Source organism: Stigmatopora argus, chromosome 4 (assembly GCF_051989625.1).
Source record: "Stigmatopora argus isolate UIUO_Sarg chromosome 4, RoL_Sarg_1.0, whole genome shotgun sequence".
Classification (NCBI taxonomy): domain Eukaryota; kingdom Metazoa; phylum Chordata; class Actinopteri; order Syngnathiformes; family Syngnathidae; genus Stigmatopora; species Stigmatopora argus.
The window spans coordinates 2830166-2853658 of NC_135390.1; the positions used below are offsets into that span (position 1 = coordinate 2830166).

The window sequence follows — 23493 nt, forward strand, 5'->3', positions numbered from 1 at the left end:
CAGTTAAATATGTTTTCCCCCCGGGCGGTGTTTAGCACGTTGGCCTCATCACCCTGGCTGGTTTTTAACTGGTGAGGGCGACAGAGAAGCTGAGGAGAGCAGTGGGAGGGAAGGTAAGGGACTAGCCGTTTTTATTAATAGCGGATGGTGTAGCCGGTGGCACATTACAGTGAAGGAGCAACTTTGTACTCGATATCGAGATAGTAGCTGTTAGCGTCAGGCCGGTTTACGTCCCGCGGGAGTTCTCATACGTTATCGCGATAACTGCGTATATTCCCACTTCTGCCGATGCGGCAGCTGCTTGCAAGAGAGAGAAACTTGACGGATGTGCTCGTAACGTAACATAAACTTTAAATTTAACTTAAATTAACTTGGATTCATATACACACACTTTAAAAAAAGTTTGAATCTTATGGTACACTAAATTTAAACCTTCTTATGCAATAACCAAGCCAAAGAGGTTAATTTTTTCCACTGCAGCTTTCGGGGCGAACTTCCTGCTCCATACGTATTGGCGAGCCATCTCAGTCACGCGTACACTACTCATGTTTTTCGATTATTTCGTGCTTAATATCGATTGTCATTGTACGCCTTTTTGCACTTCCCTTCATTGAACTGGCATACATACATACATACATACATACATACATACATACATACATACATACATACATACATACATACATACATACATACATACATACATACATGCATGCATGCATGCATGCATGCATACATGCATGCATGCAGACTTAAATAAAATAGATAATGAATGAATACGCGTGTTACACGAAAAATTTAAGTTTCTAAGTATGCAAGTGTGCGTGTGTATGTATGCGTGTGTAATATGTAAGTACAGTAATCCCTCGAACATCGCAGCTTCAACTTTTGCGGTTTCACTACATCGCAGATTTTTTTCTGGGGGAATTTTTTATTTTCAGTTCATAAAAATGTGAAAATCCACACTGAAACTCGCAAGCGGAAGCCACTTCCCTGTCCTCCGCTTGCTACTAGAACTCAGCACTGAAGTTAAAACATATAAAAAATATATATTTTATTTTTATTTTCTTACATGGGGGTGACCCTACTGCGCGGTTTTACGTTTATCGCGGCCATGTCTGGTCTAAATTAACCGCGATAATTGAGGGATTGCATGCATGCATATATATACATGCATAAATATATATATTTTTATATGTTTTAACTTCAGTGCTGAGTTCTAGTAGCAAGCGGAGGACAGGGGAGTGGCTTCCGCTTGCGAGTTTCAGTGTGGATTTTCACATTTTTATGAACTGAAAATAAAAAATTCCCCCAGAAAAAAATCTGCGATGTAGTGAAACCGCAAAAGTTGAAGCTGCGATGTTCGAGGGATTACTGTACTTACTTACATATTACACACGCATACATACACACGCACACTTGCATACTTAGAAACTTAAAATTTTCGTGTAACACGCGTATTCATTCATTATCTATTTTATTTAAGTCTACAATGTATTTTCCTGTCTCTTTGTTATCGCCTTCTTGCTACTGCAACAAAGTGAATTTCCCAAGTACGGGATGAATAATGTCTAATCTAATCTACACATCCCGGTTTACACCTGTTCAACATGCTTCTCGCTAGCAGGCGCAACCGGACCATACCAATCCAAACAAACACTCAGGGACAGGTTCTTCCCAAGAGCCTTCACCACACTAGACTCGAGTTTTTCACCGAGGACCTAATCTAGACTCAATCAATTAAGTATTGTCACTGTAAAATACATAAAATGCTATAACACTTCCAGATGCATATCAATAAGGAATGTTCTCAGACCTTTACTCGTTTCTTAGCACTGCAAACTTTAGCACTGCAAACTTTTTCTTGCACTTTGATACTTGCACTAAAACACCATAGCTACCTCACGGGCTGCTAACCACTTTAGTCAGTTCAATTCTTGTATATAAATGTTTTTTGACTGCTTTTTCATGTGTGCACTTTATGGTGAAGATTTAAATCTTATTGTACTTGTATAATGACAATAAAGGCATTCAATTTGATTAACCACCCCAACCCTTGATTGCTTCGGAAGAAACAGGTCCAATAATACTACAACACCATTAGCTACTGTTACAGTAGAAGAGTGAATGTGACTGTTTACTATGCACATTAGAGCAGACGCATTTTGGCTGTGTGGATCTTGTTGGTTTTATTGTCTGCCACACTAATGTGAAGCTTTTGTGAATAGCAGTTGCATTTCAGCTTTAGCACAATGGTACCCACGACTCTTTCAAGCAGGGGACCGTGCAGCGACAGCAGTGGTGGCTTTTCTACATGCTCATATTTGTCCACAGTGACTGGCTATTTTTTTCCGCAAAGGAGTTGCCCCTTTTTTTCTCCCGATTGTTGTGTCAGTCACACTTAATAAAGTGACAAGTGTGAGGCTTACTTGAAACTTGTTGCTGTCGACAGAGAGCTGATTATTTTTAATTTTACTCAATCTTATTTCCTCATTTGCAAGTGGTACATTAATTTGATCTTAGAATTGCCCAAAATGGATGCATGTTAACCTTATTAATTTGGCACTAACACGGCTGCTCGGCGCAACTTTTTGGAAAAGCCTTCACTGACTAGGTCTCTGTCTCATTTTGCACCGATACTTGATCAAAAAGACTTTTTGTTGGCTTTTCATTTATTTTATTTTTTGTTAGACTGCCAATGGATAAAGGATTGGATTTGCCCGATATTTTAAGGAAAATGTATATACAAAATTTCGAAAGTTCATTTAACTCTTTACATTATTTAGTCGTCAGGAATATTCATTCATTGATTTTCCGTACCGCGCCAGAGCCTATCCCAGCCAACTACGGGCAAGTAAGCGGAGGACACCCTGAATTGGTTGGCACAGTGAGATGAACAGCCATTCATGCACACATTCATTTCTAGGAACAATTTAGAGTGTCATCAGCAATATAAAATATCTATATAAAGGAATGACTTTCTTCCTAATAGTGTATGTTTTGATTTTATGATCTTAACATCTGAACAGTGGTTTAAAGTCACACCTGAAGGAGTACTTAATTGAGCCACAACCTGTAGTCCTTTTCTTTGCAAAATTAAAACAAAAAAGCACAGACACAATAGTATGAATCCCATTTCGCTGGCGGCCAAAAAGCCAGCGTTGCTATCGAGTGACATCAAGCCATCACACAAGGGGAGTGCATGAACTTGAGTCACTCATGAAGGAGATCAGACAAAGGTCTTGTTATAGAGGGGCCAAAGTGCACAAGGATCCCAGAGTTGGTGGATTGGTTTAACTGCTGGAATTTAAAATGAGTCACAAATCTTGGGTGTCCATACATTTTCTTTACACAACAATCTTGATTAATGACATGACCGAGTAGGTCAGGATGTGCGACGAGGAGGTATTTGAAGTTCTGCATGAGTCTCTCTCTGATCTTTGTGTAAAATTCGCTCTGTAGTGTCGATCTCTATCTCTTTTGTCTTTCCTTTTTGCTTCCCTTGCAGCCACTGTGCGCCATGTTCAGAGAGATGAAAGCAATTCTTTGTGCAGGATCCTCACCTGTTAATGCTCCTGCAAATTCACACAATTAGACCGCAAATCCAGGCAGCGTGAATTAAACGAAAGAACTTGCAGGTTTGTTTACGTTTATGATAAACAACATGCCTTAAATCTACGCTTTTTCCTCCTGGCATACTTAAACACATGCTCACTGCTTTTTGATGTGTTGTATGAATGTTGCCGTTTTCTTCTCTCCAGTCCTTGCATTGTGTCTTCTTGTTGAAAGCTGTTTGTGATTCCAGTTAGAATTGGAATTAATAGTTGTTGTGGTCATTGGTTGGCTTGTGACATGTCATTTTAATTAAAAATAAATAAAAAATCAATACCAGATACAGTCATACCTCTTACGAATGCCTCTAGGTACGAAATTTCCAGGCTACGAAAGCTTTTTATATGCAAATGAGTGCCTCAAGATACAAAAATAGATCCAAGTTAGGAAATCCCCCAAAAAGTTAACACATTTCCTTATCCGTTATTTTATTTTGAAAACATTGTCGTGCATGCTTTGATTCTCACTTTAGAACCTCGCTACACTCTGCTGGGCTCTCATTGGCTGTCTCACAAGAACCACTATCCATGTTTCAAGATTCTCTCTTATGTACTTTTGACTGTCGTTCGTCGCCACGGAGTTCTGATGGTGTTTTTTTGTTGAGTTATTCCAAGTGTGGATAAAGCAGCTGCTTCTGTTTTTATCATCATGCCTCCCAAAAAAATTAACAGTGCGAATGAAAAGAAGTGCTGAGTGATGAGGACATTGCCGAGTTGGTCAAGGGGCATAAAAACTAACTTTCTGGAGTTAATGGTCAACAATACGGGGGAATAAAACAAGAAGCCAGACGAGGAGGAAGCAGCGAGCATCGCAACAGCAAAGATCTAAGAAATTCTGGAGAAATTTCACAAACTTTGTCTTCGTAGAAAAAACACAAAATATTCACAAGCCGTGCGATCGATTGCCCACTGACGACATTTGTCTGTTGCATTATAGAATCATTATTAAATCTCGTCTAAGTGAATTGTCTTTGGATAGTTTTTTTCTTCTTCAAAAATGTCCGTCAACCAGCACGGGAGAAGGGCAAGTGAAATCCAAACAGGTTGCAACTAATAAAATAGGTGAAAAATTAAATTCCAAAGAAATCATAAAACGCTAATGTTTCCTCACATCTTTCATACAAAATTGTTACACTTTGACCAATTTTAAAGAGTTAAGTTGGTAGTTGTGTGAGGACCGTGGAACAAATTAGTGAATTTACATATAAAGTACTGCTCTACTTACGAAATTTTCAAGTTACGAAAAAAGTTCTGGAACCAATTAATTTTGTAAGTAGAGGTACAACTGTACAACTTTGTGGACAAGACTCTTCAAAATCAATCATTGAGTATATTTTCCATTACTAGGACTGTCTCAAAACAGATGATGTGCTCGGACCTGATCACCTATTTTTCGTTGAATTGGAATCAAGTAAAAAGAAAATCCGGTATTAAGATGGATTCATCTATTTTTAAGTATTAACTCAACATCTGCCATTGATGGCGATAGTTATTTGTGCTGCCCTCATTCACCTACTGATGGCGCACATTCAGAGCAACATGGGCTACAGTATATTTCTCGACAATACTCCGATGTCACCAGATCAGGAGTGTTACGTCTCGCTCGGTCGTTGAACGTGGTTGGACCCAAATGCAGGGAAACAGGCAATGGACGAGTGCGTGGAATGCTCTACAAAACTTGAATACTTATGGCAGGAATCTTTAGAAAATAACAAGGACTTAGAAATCATATGACAAAACCAAACCTGACAGAAGACATGGGGAAACGAGGAACATTGAACATGGCATGGTATCTTGGCATGGAGTAAACAAAGCAGAGGATCCACCAAGAATAACAAACACAGACAAGGGTTGATTACAAAGTACACACACCTAATCACATGAGGGAAGGGAAACCATGATAACCAATGTTAGTTTTTCTTGAATATAAGCAATAAATGTTTGTTTTAAAATCTAGCTAGAGAACCATTTTTCTTGTGCATTTTGACACGCATAAATAAGTCGCCAAAATGACATCACCCAAGCGTAAACAGTACTAAATGCAATCACAAGCAATAAAAGTTGTGAATTAAATATTTAAGGGTGTTTTACAAAAAAGCATGCTACATGCACCACATGCTTCCACGATTTTGAAGGAAGGATGTAACGTGTGGACAGCCCGGTGGGGGAGTGATTAGCGTGTCAGCCTCACAGTACTGGGGTCATGGGTTCAAATCCAGGTTGGTCCACCTGTGTGGAGTTTGTATGTTCTCCGCGTGCCTGCGAGGGTTTCCTCCCATATTCCAAAGACATGCATGGTAGGCTGGTTGGACACACTGAATTGCCCCTAGGTATAAGTTTGAGTGTGGAGGGTTGTCTGTCTCTTCGTGCCCTGCGGTGGGCTGGCCACCAATTCAGAGTGTCCCCTGCCTTGTGCCCGAAAATCAGCTGGGATAGGCTCCAGCACCCCCGCGACCATTGTGAGGATAAAACGGTTCAGAAAATGAATGAATGGATCATTTAAGGCAGGGGCGCTCATTGCGTCGATCGCGATTGACCGGTCGATCTCCATGGCACTACTGGTAGATTGCCTGAGAGTTTCAGGTTTTATATGATGTGCGCCTTTTTTAATGCAGTGATAGCCATGCTGTTTGTTTTTACATTTGTAGCCTCACACTCATGTACCATTAATCAATACTGTATAGTGCAATTTAATTAAGGTAAACTTATTTCAATGCAGCCGCCTCGGTGTGTAGACGTTCACTCGCCTGACTTCGGTGCGGACCCTGTACTGTTTGAAAAATCAGTCTCAGAACACAATTTTTGTCTGTTCTTCCACAGATGTGACAAACTGGAGATGAGTCCAGACTACACTGTTATAAAGGAATTCTTTTTGACACAGCACTTCGAAATCTGAGGATGCATTACTTGCAAGGTCCGTCAAGGACAATGCGAGAAAGAATCTTCTGGATTTTCAACTTGTTGATATCTGTTCTATATTAATATTTAATAATTCATAAATATGTCCATAAGTACCTTACATCAACAGTGTGTATTGCTGCTACTATTTAAAACGAGTGCGCTGTCGGCGTATGAAAAGGAAATGTGACAGAGGCAGTATGTTCATGGATGAAAATATATTTAATTTATGTAAGACTGCACTGGATGCTGGTTGCTGTGGATATGAAACCAAACAACATATTGCCCTGTGGAGAATTTGATGACTGCAATTTTATCCATTAAGGCAACAAGAGGTGAACTTGCCAAAAGGCTCCAGTGGGGTCAACTGGATTATGAAACAAGGATGGCGATACCTGTGGCACTTGAACTGTGTGACGTGTTTCAGAACTTGTTCTCCTCAGTAACATCATTATACATGTTATCTGTACTGTAGGATATGACAATGGTTAATGTAAGAATATAACAACATAATATGACACAACTGCTGACACAAGTTACGTGCTGTAGTGATGAATAATGTGACCTTTTTACCAGATGGATGTTCAGTGACAATCACAAGAACCAAAAGAAAGGTTTGCAAAAGAATTTGAGAAGACCCAGGGTTTCCTCCCATGTTTGAACACCTTGTGATATTGGTTTGAAAGTTAAATCTATATTCAGGGTTAAAAGTATTGAGCCACTATCTTTCTGGTCCTGTCTTCATCACAAAATGTAGTCAGTTGGGAAAGATTTTATTGAAATGCAGTTTATTATGTATGCCTTTATTTAGATGTGATGTTCATTTTACATGCTGAGACCATGTTAAGGGCATATTGCTGTAGATATACATGACAAAGGATGATGACTAGATTAGCTGATGACTGCCAGTTGTGAAACCAACAAAATTGCATTTTTTTATTACATTGTAATTTGATATTTAATTTTCAGAGGAACTAAAAACAAAGCATTCACATTCTTACTTTATTTATTCGCATATGAGCCGCTTTTGTCGGACCAAAAAATGATAACTGAATTGAGGATACGGCTTCTATGCGCATAAAAACACGATGTGCATGAAACTGTAAGTTGACGACGCCAAGAAACGATGACATCATGACGCAATGGTCCCGTGACGTCATGACGCAAGAATGCGGCCGATACGGTCATTTATTTCAAAACAGCGAAAGCATAAACAGATAAAACGCTAAACAAAATTTATTTGGACGTCTATGAATGAAATTCAAGGAAAAAAACGTACGAATCTTGCATAAAACGTGAAAAAAACTCGCGTTCCCCTCACTACTCGCTTGGGACACAGCCATCTTACCTAGGTCCCGGGGCAGCCATCTTACCTAGGGTGCTGCTATCTAAACCTAGTTAAACATGCTCTGACTGGCCAGACACGAGTAGCCCTGATTTTGAAATAAAACAAAATTCCACTTCGATTTTTTTTTCATTTTATTTCTTGTTCGAAAGTGACAACTATTGGAGTAATATGAACAATCGAAAGAATTTAGATAGTTTGACATTAGAAGCATTATGGCTGCCACAACATCTTAAACTTCTGGGAAGAAAATTGTAATTTCTGTAATTGGAAAGCAGCAGGTTGTCATAACGATAGACTTAATTCACTCAAATTGAAAGGTAAATTTCTTACTGATGCATATATATCAGTGGTGGTCCGTGCATTTTCCCGTAGCGCCTTCAACGAATCAATCCTCAAACCCTCAAAAACTATTTTATGGCTATAAAACCTCTACTGCAGCTACAGCTGCGACACATGAAAAATAATCAATAAATCAATGCACAAAAATGGGGTAAAATCCACTCCCTATCAGCATTTAATGATTAAATACAAATACTGGAGCTTTTCAGACATTACAACCGTGCCAGGGGGGTGATTTTCCCGGGAAAAGACAGCGATGAACGTCAATGGCGTACCAGCAAACATTGCCCGAAATTGGGGTAAAATCCTGCCGAAAACAGCATTTATTGATTAAATACAAATACTGGAGCTTTTCAGACATCAGAACCAGGCCCGGAGTATCATTTCCCCAGGAAAAAGACAGCAATGAACGTTGATACGTCCATACGCAAAACGGCAAAAATTGCACTAAAATGGGGTAAAATGGCGAAATCTGATTGGTTAAAGCAACAGTCTTATCGACGCTTGTTTAATGCAGCAGAGCCTGCAGAACTGATTGTGAAGGCCTTGAGGCAGATTTCTGACCCTGGCAACAAATAATGGCTGAAATGTGATTGGTTAAATGCTTCAATATGAAAACACACATCTGGAAGCAGTGCAACCAGGGGGGAAAGCAATGAAAGGAAGCTAACAGGCAATTTGGAATTATTTAATAAGTATTCATGGACAAAATATAATTAACATCAGTCTGTGATTCAGATATTTCTTAGGCCAGCAGAGAAGGCCTTGAAGGCCCTGACGGCACACCACTGATATATATATATATATATATATTTATATATATATATATATATATTTACAGATGCTCCCCTACTTACGAACGAGTTAGGTTCCGAGCGATTGTTCCCTCTAATAATACAAAATATAGCACTAAATCAACTTACAAACAAATTCAACTTATGAACAATCGCTCGGAACCAATTGCGTTCGTAAGTTGAGGAGTGTCTGTATATATATATATATATATATATTTATGTATATATATTTATATATTTATATATATATATATATATATATATATATATATATATATATGTATGTGTATATATATATATATATATATATATATATATATATATATATATATATATATATATATATATATATATATATATATATATATATATATATATATACTCTGTGGAGGAAGTGGGAGAGCGGAGAATGCTGATCAGGATAATGTCCATCATGGACAGCACCTCCCACCCCCTGCATGAGTCTGTGGAGTCCCTCCGAAGCTCCTTTAGCAATAGACTGCGGCACCCTCATTGCAGGAAGGAGCGCTTCCGCAGATCCTTCCTCCCATCAGCTGTCAGGCTCTTTAACAAAAAAATGGCTGAGTGTTAAGACCTACCGTATGCATGCATGTACATTTATGTGTATGTATATTGAATGAGTGGGGAGGACATTTTTCAGCGGCTCTTGATAGACACTACCATCAGTGTGATCCTCAGGGATGGCGCTGTTGGCTTTAAAACATGCCCACATCCCGATTCTATATTTTTCAAAGGGTTCACCATCATTTTGCTTAGCTCTACCAATAGCTGTGTAATTCGCTCTTGTTCAAAATTTCTCTGTGGCTCTTTCTATAGTGGCACACATTCTAAAATTTATCTCTCGGCTGTCATGATCTAATGCCCCATGGTCGGTTTTTGGATCCCAATCCTCCCTAATTGTGTGCCAATCGCCCTTTTACGCTGCCATCCAAATTTGCTGTTTTTTTTATCCCATTCAGATGATAAGACTGTCTTATGTCTTCCATCTGTTGGACAAATTCCGCTACATCAACTCTGTGTGATATGACGCCATCTACAGCTTTTTTCACGCCCTTCTGTGTCCAAGTTCTATGAACCAAAATTCTGGCCGGCTGACGAATTCTCTCATTAGGGTTGGCAACTTCAATCATGGGATATTATTCTGCAAAATCATCACTTGATTGTGCCCCACTAGGCCTGGGAGAAAGCATTTTTCGCCACGTTTTTTACCCAATTCCCACAGAGCCTCCTGACCTGGTCAATCGGTCAGGTACGTATGTTGGAGGGGGCAAAGAAGGCAATGATGGGTACAAATGTGGCTCCGCTGTATTCGCCAATAATTTCTCTTCTGTTTTTTTTCCTATTTCAGGTGCCCTTTCACCCCCACCGGACCATTTCATCATCTTCCCTTCTGTGAAACAGCCTGCTCTGCTTTCCCAGCCGCTTCGCCCTTATCAACATTCTCTCTAGCACTCTGATAAACTTTCTTTGCATTCCCATCGCGCCTTCTCTCTGCCATTAACAACCAAAAATTTGTATCATATCCATCTTTCACCATTTTATATATGACACCCCTTCGTTTAGTACGAATCTTATCCTGCAGGTATGCCGTTTTATGTATCTTAAGTTGGTCAGCAAACTCATATTTCTTCATCCATAAATTTTAGGTGTTCAACTCTCAAGGTGGACTGGTTCTTAACAAATCCTTGCACACCAGACACTGTTTTGGGTCATCATCATACCCGCTTGACTGTTGGATCTACCCATTTTGAAGTTAGGTATTTGATCAGGGCAGCAATTTCCCCATCCTTTTGTTATCCTTAGCCTATCACAACACATGTAAAAATCATATACTCAGAGTTTAAGTACCAGCCGGTACAGGACACCGATGCCCTTTTACCAGTTTTATAGACTAATACACTGTCTATACACCTGCTAGTGAACAGGACGGTCGCCGTCCCCTGACGCAAACTTACACATTCGGAGCCACTTCAACAAATGGACATTCATATGAACGCTTTACTCACCAGAGATGGCCTCACCTCTTTGAGATAAGTCGTCAACCTCCGGTACCCAGGTGCAGAGCCGAAGTCCAGCCCATTAAAAGGGTCTTAAATGCCATGGCCACGGTCTTCACCTTTCGGTATATTGACTCCCAGCTCAGAAGGATCAATAAAATGCCAAGTTCACCAATAGACATTCCGAAATGCAGGCACACATAAAGAGGAAAAGACAATCTTCTGGAATTTTCACTTGCAAGGAGAACAACCGCTGAGGAATCTTCCCAACTACGTTCTAACCTTACACGTCTTTTCTGTTGTTTTATTAAATTCAAGGACCCTAGTTACAATGTACGTCTCAACTCTAAGGGTAATGGTGGAAACACAAGTGAGACGTCAATAGTCAAAAGTCAAAACAGATGGAGGTTTGGAAATCTCGTGGAGTCTGTAGTGGACGCAGGTGCAGTTCCCAGATCAGATTAATGGCACTGCAAGGCGTTCTGGATCATCTTTGTTTAGACTTCCAGCAATAAAGTTTATTAGCAAAGACAAACTTCAGGAAACCTTGGGAATTGTCCGTAGGAGAGGCAGAGGACCCAGGTGGAGTTCTCAGTACTCCAATACGTTCTGGTTCCTCGTTATTTAGACTAACTATGGTTGTCAGGAGCAAAGCATTTATACTTCGTTGCAAGCAAATACATAATTGAGTGGTACCTCAACATACGAGACAAATTTTGATATACGAGCAGACAGCGGATGCGAGAGGCTGCTCATAAGAACATCATGGGCACTGTCTCTCTCCCCACAACTCCCTCGTGTAATGTCTCTCTGGTCGCAACTCCCTCGTGTATCTACGAGCACTGGGCGGAGCGTTGCATTTTTTCAGTGTTTTTTTCGCGTTAGCTCCCGTTGGCGGAGCGATCGCTAATACAAGACTACTTCTCGTTGGCAAGTGGTCGTGCGTTATCCTATTGTGAGGACATTTGTGTGCATAATTTTGGGAATATTTTGAAGGGAAGACAAAAGCAGACAACGCTTGATAGGTTGCATCTGAAAGTCAAGGTGGAGGCGGGGCAAATAGAGCCAACCCGGGAGAAGGAAGGTATCAAAATTCAAAACAAAATTAGAATTATGTTTAGTGTAAAGTTAGATTAAACTTATTTTTGAATGTGTGTCCACCATAATCCAAGTTCATTTAAATTTGTTTATGTTATGTTACGAGCGCGTTGCCATGCAAAAAGCCCCACCCCTTTCCCCCTCTCTCTCGGTCCGTCTCTCTCTCGCCCCTTGCGAAATCCGTATAATTTTAGTACTATTAAACACATTTTAGTAATATTAAACCATTAGTTATTTGTTACTTTGTTAATAGATGGCGATTTAGAACAAATGAAAATGTTTTTCCAATCCAATATCCTGTTTTTGGTGTTTTTTCTCATTTGTTTTTAGTTCATTTCTATGGGAAACGTTCGTTTGAGTTACGAGAAAATCGACATACGAGCCCAGTCCCGGAAGGCATTAAGCTCGTATCTCGAGGTACCACTGTAATATGAAATAAAATCATGACAGTCTCATACGCAAGTATCTGTTAATTTAAAGCAAGGGAGAGTTCTGAATGTTCTTTAAATTGTGCAGCCAAACCATTGAGTTGTTCTGAGGCAACAGAAACTTCTCCATCTCAGGCTGTGTTATTGGAAATAAAAGTACTACACCATTGATTAGTATAAACTGAGTCAGACTTACTCCATTTTGCAAGATTTTCAAAAAACAATGACAATTTTGTAACAATAAGTAATCATTGGTGCCTGTGGTAAAATTTAACAGTATGGGCCATTAACAGTTGAATAGAGACAATATTTTAAAGCCCAATATCAACATTGCAAAAAATGGACAATGAAGGAGGAAACTCTTCAGCCAGACTACTGATCCATGAATGAGCTGAGGAAAACTGAACAACCATTCACACTAGCACCCCAGAGTGTTCAATCAGCCTACAGTGCATGTTTTTTGGTATGTTTGAGGAAACTCAACCCAACATTATTTCCATCACTTTTTTGCAACACAGAAAATTCCCAATGCTTTGACAAGACTCTGGTAGGTCAACTCTCAATGTTTATGCAAAATTCAAATTGACAAACTGTGATCAATTATTTTGTTGCTTCTCATTACCTTCATAGAGAGTTTTCTTACTGTGACCAACAATAAATTTTGTGTTGGGATTTAGGAGTTTAGTATTGGTTTGGAGGTGTGACCTAAGGTTTTCTTTAAAAACAGGATTGTTCAACTTCTCTAATCAATGTAATTTTGGTATTTTGTACTTTAGGGTTCTGAACAACACTCGTGTGTTGTTGGCATGAAGTGTTTCCTTCCAACAGACTAACTTGAAACAGGAATTGCAAATTTACCATATACATTTGTCGTGAAGGTAAATTGCATATGTTTTAAAATGCATTAGTCATGGCAAAGACATAGGCAACAATAATCTGCACTGCAATCATGAAAATATGCAATTCACCCGTGAGTAATGTACCAATAATTACCCCTGCTATGGCTCCTGTAGAGCGGAGCCATGAGGAACATTGTGCTGCCATGGCTGCCACTGCACCCATAGCCACTCCAGAAGTACCCACTACACCTAGCAGTGCACCAGCTCTCCCACCTTTTCCAAGTACTGGGGATGAAATTTTTACCCCAGTCAGTAACCCTAAAGCCACAATTGCAGCTCCTATGATGACTATTCCCCCTCCACCTGCATGCCTTACCAAGGGCCCCCCAATAGTCGCTCCTAAGCTAAACTGGCAAAGTTTTGCTGCAATAATTGCTGCTTGCAAAGCTTCTTGAGAGGAATGCTCACTTATGCGATCGCTGAGGCTATTACTGTCATCCTTCGGTTGTCCTCTTTGATTCATGCTAACCTTTATGTTCTCTCCAGCTTGTATGGTGAGCATTGCAATTAGGAATGTTGCAAGCATTCCCATGCATCCTACCAACATCCAGAATTTAAAATCTAATAGTTTAATAATCAAAAAGCCAATGATAGCTACTAAAGCAACAAGTGAAATGAACACAAAATGATGGCCTCCATACCCGAATAAACCAAATAGTGATGTAACAACAGCAACCACAGTCATTGGGATTCCAGAAAAAGCTAAAAAGTCCACATATTTGACCATCACAGTTGTGATCCAGTCTTGGAGGGTTCGTTGTTTGATCTGTCCCTCTTCAACCTCCATTTTTTTCCTCTCTAATCCTTCTCTGATCTTCCGTTCAGTGGCCCATGTATTCATGTCCCTTGTGTCAGTGATGTTCCTCCCATTATTAATTGTCAACATTATCTCTTCTATTTGCACGGCCACCCTCTCCCTCTGGTCTAAATCTGAAATCCCTAGCTGTTCCCTCTCTGTGTCCCAAGACATAGCACCTTGAGTACAACAGGCTTCTCCTTGTTTCCAGAGGACATTAAATACAAAGCGCAGAGGTGGTTTGAGGATGCTGAAAATGGAAAGTGCACACAGAAGACCAACCATGCCATAAATATTAACAATAATTTCAGTACAAAACCCTAATGTGGCTCCACTGAGTGTGGTCCCAAAGGCACCACCAAGTCCTGCAGATATCCACAAGTTTGTATAGTTTGTTCGAGTGGTCCCACAACTTCTTGTGGTGATGAACACCGAAGCAACCACTGCAGCCACGATAACACCGGCAACAACCGATGTCATGGCAATGGTCAATGCAGAAGCTCCTATGAGAGTCCCTAATCCAAGAGCTCCCACTGCCCTGATGTCATCAATCAGCGGTTTCAGTTGACTCTTTGTGGTCATTTCGGACAGGGTCCTGTTAACGGGTTCTTCTATGGCTCCCATTATGAAGCCTGCCAGGGTTCCTAGTGTAAAACTGATAGCAGCTTCTTCTGAAAGGTCAATAAAAAGTTGATTTTAATTAAAAATATAAATATACAATAAAATATGAAAATGCATATTAAGTTTACTGTGAGTGGGGAGACATATGTCCTGTGAATACAGAAACAACATAAATGAAACAAGGACCTCCCCAATTGTTATGTGTTGGAGACTGTTGACAATACTTTGTTATTACCACTACACATGACCACTACTTGCAATCCAAATCCACTTAAACCATTATTGTCTTCAATCACGTAAACGGCAGAGAAGGAAACAGAATCTTCATCTGATTTTTCTCAACAGCCATACCTGCCACTCTTAAAAGACTGGTTGATCAGGTTTAACCAGAAAGCAGACTCCACACAAAGTTAATAACAGTAGACATGATGTCAAATTACTTAAGTATTCCACAGTAACTTAACATCAGCTCTTTAAAAAGTAACATGCTTGAAGTAGAATCGTTGAAGTGCCTAGTTTAAACATCTTATTTGATAACCCCATTTCAATAGACCTGATATTTTTTTCTGTCTAAATTGCAGATTTAATAAATGAAGATGTACTTACTCAGTTTTTTATTCACCATGATGTTTGTTGTACAGAAGCCTCAGAAGCTATCCAGACGTGTTCACTTCTAGATTGGTTCTTGAGTAATCATGAGAGACCGAACATCTCCTGTTCACAAAGCAACTTTGGGACACACCTACACTCTAATCACCAGCATCTGTGCAATACCGGTTTCCTTATGCATGTGTATCATCAATTTTTGTTACATTAAGACTTTCTTTCTCAACACCTGTCAATTTTAAACAGAATTTATTAGATTTTATTCTTGCACAAATACATTTGTCAAACTCAAATCTGTCAGTGAAAAGTGAAAAACCCGAGACATTAAAAGTTTAACATATTAAACATTGACAAACATTTCTCCCTTTTTGAGGGAGTAGGTTATTCAAAATTCACTTACTATTTTTGTATGGTGTGTGCATTTATTCTTCAAAAGCATAACTATCGTTACTTTAAAAAAAATCTTAAGTAAATCATGTTTCGTTCTGATACTTTATTTGTAGCCTAGCACAACAGACTGATTGTTCCCTATTTCCGCTATGGATACATTACATAGATCAATCTAGGCAAGATCCAATTGTAACCCTTTTCAGGAAACGAACCATAAAAAGTATTTAGAGATCATGATTGGACAACGGATCTTCTTGTCACACTCTGGAAAACATCATTTCCTGTCAGAAAAGTTTTAAGTGACATTATTTGCTCCTGTTTTGATGAGGGAATTAAGTGTAATTTAGTATTGGAAACTGAGCTATAAGACTTTCCACTTGGACATTGTAGTCAAGCAGAGACTACAAACATAGTAAATATATATTATATAAATATAGATATATTGTTGGGTTTATTCTGGGATGTTACTATATGTTCATTAAGCATTTAATAGGTAATGAAGCTATAAATTCTATACTTTATGTTGGGACCAAGTAAGCTCGAGGACACTTTCCCCCCACAGCTGCTTTCAAGGCCAGTTAATTGTTTTCAGGACTATTGACCGAACAGGACACCATGTTCCAGGCTGAGACTGTTGATCTGAGTTGGCAATGAAGATCTACGAGGGACTCTTAAATTGCTTTGACTTGGATTCCGGCAGATGGCGATAATCGAATCAAATTCCGAAAACACTCGTATTATTGTTTAAAAATACGGTCGCTCTGTTTACCTTATAAAGAAATTATTATGCTTATTCGTGCAAATTCTTACGAAGTTGTTTTGGTCCGATCTAATATGAGATTGATGTGGCAGTTGTTTTTTACCTTAATGGTGTTATTCGGTTAGCTTATGCAATTGTTTGAATCAGATTACCTCAAATGTTTTGATTATGCGCCGACTAAATTGACAGAGGAAGATGCAGTTTCTTTAGAATCATCCTGGACGACGGCGAGTCGGGAGTGATTTTCCTTGCAAGTTGTAGCCAGAGTATGTTAATGATGTCTCATTGTTTTGATTAAAGTGTATTAATAATAAACCTATTATATATCTATAGCAGTGGCGGTCCGTGCATTTTCTCGTAGCGCCTTCAACGGGTAAAATCCACTTCCTAGCAGCATTTAATGATTAAATACAAATATTATGTGTATGTATATAATAATAATTGGACATAGGCTTTGTCATCATCATTGACTCGACAAAAAGCCTAATTGTCATCATACCCATCTCTGCGTATGACGAAATTGGTATTGCTTCTCCATAAGGTGGGCTTTCCTGGCAAAAGGCCCAAATAAGTGATAATTTCAGACTTGTTGGCATTCTGCCGTGATGGATACATCGCATCATTCCCCCGAGCGGATCACTTACCTCTCACTGTCTCCTTCACTTACCTTCAGTCAGCCAGTGGTAGGCAGATCACCGCCCAACGTCTTTTCATGTTAACGCACCCCGAAGTTATTACACAGAAGGGATTGTGTGTCGTGCTACCGCAAGTTTAGATCCTAATGGATGTGGGGGAAAAAAACTACTTAAGCCTATTTGTCCGTACTTTGTGAGACCTGTAGCGTATGCCAGAGGGCAGCAGCTGGAACAGGTTGTGACTAGGGTGGTATGGGTCCCCGACAATGTTCCTGGCTCTGCTGAGGTAACGAGGGCTGGTAATGTCTTCCAGTGAGAGCACAGAGCAGCCGACGATCTTCTGGGCAGTGTTAAAGCGTGAGCTTTGCATGGCCTTTCTGTCTGCTGCCGTGCTTCCAGCGTACCACACTGTAATGCAGTATGCCAGGATGCTCTCCACAGCGGCTCTATAGAAGGTTACCAGAAGCTTAGTGTCCAAGTTGTTCCTCCTGAGTACCCTGGGGAAATTGAGTCGTTTCTGGGCCTTCTTCACTACTGCCGTGGTGTTGTTGTTGTTGTTGTTAGGTCACCTCAGGCGCCTGAGGATTACCCTCAGCAGCGCTAGAGCTGCCACTGGAATGCGGATTAGTTATCCAGGGGGTAGCCGGAGGTGTGGGGAAGTGTGAATATATCCGGCTGGATGAAAAACGTAGGGTGCCACGTTCCTGGGTGGCAGCTCTGGATGGTTTTGTTGGATTTGCAGGCCGCGACGGGCGGCCTCTCGGGAGAAACCTGCCGTGGTGTTTGTAGACCAGGAGAGCTTATCTCTGACGTGGACACCCAGAAATTTAAAGGACTGGACGCTGTCTGCACATACAGACGCTCCCCTACTTACGAACATTCAACTTACAAACAACGGTACATACGAACATGTCTGCAAATTGCGTTTAAGTCGAAAAATGTTCGTAAGTCCAATTTTGTATTTCGCGCCTTTTTCAGAGTAGTACTTCTTTCCGCCGCTAATAATAATAATAATAATCGGACATAGGCCCTGTCGTCATTATCACAACACAAAAAGCCTACTTGTCATCACACGCAGAAACTGCGTGTGACGAAATTGATGGTGCTTCTCCATAAGCTACGTTTACTCGGCAAAAGACCTAAATAAGTGTAAGTTACGGACTTGTAATTTGGCATTCTACTGTTGTGGGTACAGGTCGCTTACCTCTCGCTTACCTCTCACTGTCTTTCACTTATCTTACTTCAGTCAGCTAGTAGGAGGCAGATCACCACCCAAACATCTTTTCATATTACCGCAGAAGGGAATGTGTGTTATGTTACCGCGAGTTTAGATTTCTGATGGATGTGGGGAAAAAACTGTCCTTAAGCCTATTTGTCCGTGCTTTGTGGGACCTATAGCGTCTGCCAGAGGGCAGCAGCTGGAACAGATTAATACCGACGCCTGGCGCTGTGAGAGCTCAGCTCACCCAGCATCTACCTTCTTCTTCTTCATCGTTGCAATGCGGAAGTGCGTGAATGTATCTCCAGTGTGCAAAGAACCTTTTTCATTTGTATCATTAAATATCTCATGCATCCATTATCCATTATTGAATATGGTTGGTAAAAAGCTAAAGGCTTCTATTGAGGGAGTTGCAAGGAAGAGGCAAGCCATTTCATTTGAAACGAGTGGCAATAATAACGAAGCTTGATGCGCGTGAGAGTGGTGAGCGTTGCACATATATGTACAACTTGAATCGTTCGACCGTCAGTACCATTTATAAACAGAAAGATCGAGCAGCAGGACCCAAATATTGAACGTTGTACAAAGTTTGCAAATCAATTGAATGATGCCATACAGTGCTACCGCATCATTTATACTGAAAAAAAGAAGAAAACTGTGCAATCGTCGTTAGATCGCTTCTTTCGGCCAGTTTCTAATACATAAATTTCTCTCTCTATATACAGTACTGTACATATTCTCTCCATTTTATTAAATGTTTTTTTCAGTACAAACCAATGTGTGTTACTTATACAAGCCTTAAACATACAAATGCACTTATATCAACCTTCAATATACTTATATAGGCCTTAAACATAAATTATAATACAAAATCTAGCACTGAATCAACTTACAAACAAATTCAACTTATGAACAATTGCTCGGAACCTAACTCGTTCGTAAGTAGGGGAGCGTCTGTACTCCATTTATGAGGAGTAGGGCCAGATCTATGCTGTGTTTGTGAAAGTCCAGGATTCTTTCTGTAGTTTTCGTGGTGTTCAGTGTGAGATTGTTCACCGAGCAGCACGAAGACAGTTTGTTGACCTCATCTCTGTAGGCTGACTCATCCCCTCCTGAGATGAGTCCGACCACAGTGGTGTCATCGGCAAATTTGATGATGGAGTTAGACTGGTGGGTTGGTGTACAGTCGTATGTATACAGGGAGTACAGAAGAGGACCAGTGCTCAGTGTAATGGAGGAAGAGAGGTGGGGACCAAGTCTAACAGTTTGTGGTCGGTTGGTTAAGAGGTTCTTTATCCAGCAGCAGGTGGAAGAGGATAGTCCAAGGTGGGAGAGTTTGTCAGTCAGAATGTCCGGTATTATAGTGTTGAAGGCTGAGCTATCGTCAATGTAAAGCATCCTCACGTAATTCCCATGGTGCTCCAGGTGCCTCAGTGCTGTGTGTAGAGCTATGGCGATAGCATCCTCAGTGGATCTGTTTGCTCTATAAGCAAACTGGTGAGGGTCAACTGAGGGAGGGATTGTATTCCTGATATGGAGGGCGACCAACTTTGCAAAGCACTTCATGATGGCTGCATGTTGGCTTTTTAGGGACAAGGAGAATGGTGGCAGATTCCAGCCAGGATGGGATGATGGATTGTTGCAGGGAACAATTGAAAATCTTTGTGAAAACACCAGTCAGCTGGTCAGCACAGGCTTTGAGCACCTTCCCAGGTACTCCGTCAGGGCCAGCAGCCTTCCTGTGGTTCACAGTCCGCAGTACCTGTCTCACTTCATTTTCCTGAAGCTTCAGTGTACTGCTGCAGGGTGGTGGTGAATGTGTTGAGATTGGGTCTGATTTGTCAGTCTCAAAGCGGGCAAAGAAACGGTTCAGTTCCTCTATTAGTTAGGCATCTGCGTTAACAGACACCTTATTATTGTCATTGTAATTGGTAATGTGTCGTATTCCCTGACACATCTTCTTTGGGTTATTTTGTGTGAAGTGCTCCTCAATTTTCCTTGTATATGCTGCCTTGGCATTTGTAATGCCTCTCTTCAGGTCTGATCTGGCAGCGCTGTATTGTACCTTGTCCCCTGACCTGAAGGCGGTGTTACGGCATTTGATGAGTAGCTGTGTCTCACCGGTCATCCAGGGTTTTTGGTTAGGAAAAACCCGTATCCGTTTATTAACAGTGACGTTGTCCGTGCAGTTTTTGATGTGGGAAAGTACAGTGTCCATGTACTCCTGGAGGTTGTGGTGTTCAAAAAGTTCCCAAATGGTGCGGGAAAAACAGTCGATCAGCTGAGAAAGGGCGTCCTCGGGCCATGTTTTTATTATCTTTATTTGTGGCCTTGTTAACATCGCTTATCCTGGTCAGGGTTGCAGAGTACTGAAGTTGTAGGGCACACAACCATTCACACAATAAATCACAAAGCCACCAAGTCGGAATCAAACCCACACTGTCCACACCGAAGTCGGGCAAAAGAACTACTCCATATATAGATATCACTGTTCATTTTATCAAACTCATCTTAAAATCTATATTTTTTTATTTTTTTCCCTTGACTTTTAACAGGATATGAGACTCAGCTTTTATAGTGCATAGTATTTGTGCATTTTATCTTACTTATTTCTACTTTTAACCAGTGTGTGGAGTTTGCATGTTCTCTTTTATGTTTGTTTGTGACAATGGATATGGCAACAAAATATGGAAGGTCCTTTCTCTACCTTTTTCTCTTCCTTCAGACAGCCTCTTAAGGCAGGGGTCGGGAACCTTTTTGAATAGAGAGAGCCATAAACAATTCATATTTTCTAATGTTATTTCTTGAGAGCCATCCTCAGAATTGAAAAGTAAAAATACATGAAAATGTGTTTTTTGTCATTTCACCACTTTTAAAGTAAAAAAGTCTCAGAATTCTTTAACATTGTTATGCTGTTGCTAATAAATCAGTATCAATGATATCATGCATGCAGGAACGTAATAAAAAACAAAATTATGATTAAAGTGGTGGTAGAGGTAGTGTCAACGCTAAAGTGACGTTCTTATTAGTGCATTCGGGACTCAGCTCTCTCACCAGTGATTTCCATATTTTACCTCACAGTTTAGTGGAGAGCCATGTGCACCCATGGAAAGAGCCACATATGGCTCTCGAGCCATAGTTTCCCTACCCCTGTCTTAAGGAGAGTGGCATAAACATTTTGCCATAAATGTAGTAAGAGTAGCATTACCTCAAAATAAAATTGTTCAAGTCAGACTAAAAGTAACCACCCAATAAATTCACTCAAATAAAAGGTTAAAAATTATTTCATGAAAAGATTACAAAAGTAATCAGTAACTGCTTACAACAGGGGTGCTTAACTCTGGTTCCAGTAAGTTTTACATGACTCCCTCCACTAACACACCAGAATCAAATGATAAACTCTGATAATCAGCAAGCTGACCAAAAACTTGATAACAATCCTGATTATTTTATCCAGGTGTGTTTGTGGTGGGAGACATGGAAAACAGACTGGATAGGTGCCCTCGAGGATCGGAGTTAGGCACCCTTGGCTTAGATTCTAAGGTAAAAAAAAAAAGTGAATGTTCTAAGCCTTAGAACATTTTTTTTGCTGTTTTTTCTTTTCATTAACCCGATAAGTCCACTGCTTTAAGAAAGCCGAATGTCTTAGCCTCCTAGGACCTGGCGTCCATGTGTGGACATCACATTTTTGGTTGTCACAAGACTACAATGTAAAATTTTTAACTACACGGGCCTGGCGTCCATTTATGATGTGGACATCATTTTTCTCAAAAACTACATCAAGTATAAAAATAAGTATTTGTTTTTACACTCATCAGGTCCCAATTAGTCTAAATATCATAGAGAAAATAAAAATGCATGCCTTATCATATATACCGTATTTTCACGCCTATAAGGCGCGCATAAAAGTCAAAAAAATTCTCCAAAATAGACAGGGGGTCTTATAATGCAGAGCGCCCTTTGTGAGCGCCGAGCGCCGCCAAGCGGCGACGAGCGGCTGGCGATAGCGCTGGCTACCGGAAGCAGCTTATTTCTGGGTTCCGGTGCGCAATGACAGCTGGGAAATATAGTTCTTCCTCGCTACACCCACACGCTAAAAACATGTTTTAAAAAGGCAACGGAAGCAAAACTGAGTTCGGTTGCACTTTATTTAGACATTTTACAATTTACTCAAGTCATCACCTTCAAATCCCTCAAACTCCTCATCTTCTGTGTCAGAATTAACCAATTACCCAAACGAGCCTTCCAAATAGCCGCCCCCCCTCTTCGTTCTCAGAGTCACCGTCATTTCCATGTGGCTCCTTAGAAATTATGCCGGCTTTGGCATGGAGTCGCAAATCAAAACAGACGGCGAGCCGTGAAAAAATCCATCTGGTCGCTTGACATATACGTCACGAGCGCCGCCGAGACTGGTTGCGTGCTCATCTCACAGCAACGGTTAAAAACCAGATCATGAAAATGAACTCAGAGCTTGCCGTCATTCCCGGAGGCTTGACCAAAGAATTACAGCCGCTGGACATCGGCATCAACCGGGCTTTCAAATCAAAGTTACGAGCGGCGTGGGAGCAGTGGATGATCGCTGGCGAACACAGCTTCACGAAAAGTGGCAGGCAGCGCCGGGCTTCTTACGCTACGATTTGTCAATGGATCGTTGCCGCCTGGGAAAACGTGTCTGCTTGCACGGTTGTCCGAGCTTTTGCCAAAGCCGGCATAATTTCTAAGGAGCCACATGGAAATTACGGTGACTCTGATAACGAAGAGAGGGGGGGACCCGGCTATTTGGAAGGCTCGTTCGGGCAATTGTTTAATTCTGACACAGAAGATGAGGAGTTTGAGGGATTTGAAGGTGATGATGACTTGAGTAAATTGTAAAATGTACAAATAAAGCACTACCAAACTCAGTTTTGCTTCCGTTGCCTTTTTAAAGCGTGTTTTTAGCGTGTGGGTGTAGCGCCCAAGAACTATATTTCCCAGCAGTTACTGTGCACCGGAACCCGGAAATAAGCTGCTTCCGGTAGCCAGCGCTATTGCGT

At 40.6% G+C, this 23493-nt stretch overlaps 1 protein-coding gene and 2 long non-coding RNA genes across 10 annotated transcripts in view; 2 read left to right on the forward strand and 1 right to left on the reverse strand.

Annotated features, from left to right (window-relative positions):
- vegfaa (vascular endothelial growth factor Aa) overlaps positions 1-6789 on the forward strand; it is a 38966-nt gene extending 32177 nt beyond the window's left edge. For 3 of the 8 annotated variants that reach the window (XM_077598111.1, XM_077598102.1, XM_077598107.1), the window contains one exon: positions 6432-6789. Coding sequence is in view for 5 of the 8 variants with exons in the window: in XM_077598107.1 (XP_077454233.1) it covers position 6432 (1 nt within the window). In the remaining 3 variants the exon portion in view is untranslated. Of the gene's footprint in view, positions 1-35; positions 114-3508; positions 3639-6431 lie in introns of all 8 variants that reach the window. The other 5 variants (XM_077598110.1, XM_077598105.1, XM_077598103.1 and 2 more) reach the window with 4 other exon arrangements.
- Positions 6790-9452: 2663 nt separating this feature from the next.
- On the forward strand, positions 9453-10672 carry LOC144072648 (uncharacterized). The gene is made up of 2 exons (XR_013299866.1): positions 9453-10260; positions 10360-10672. It is a non-coding gene; the product is annotated as an uncharacterized LOC144072648 (long non-coding RNA).
- Positions 10673-11228: 556 nt separating this feature from the next.
- Positions 11229-18542, reverse strand: LOC144072647 (uncharacterized). The gene is made up of 2 exons (XR_013299865.1): positions 15457-18542; positions 11229-14900 (listed from the first exon to the last, which is right to left on the reverse strand). It is a non-coding gene; the product is annotated as an uncharacterized LOC144072647 (long non-coding RNA).
- Between the last annotated feature and the right edge of the window lie 4951 nt (positions 18543-23493).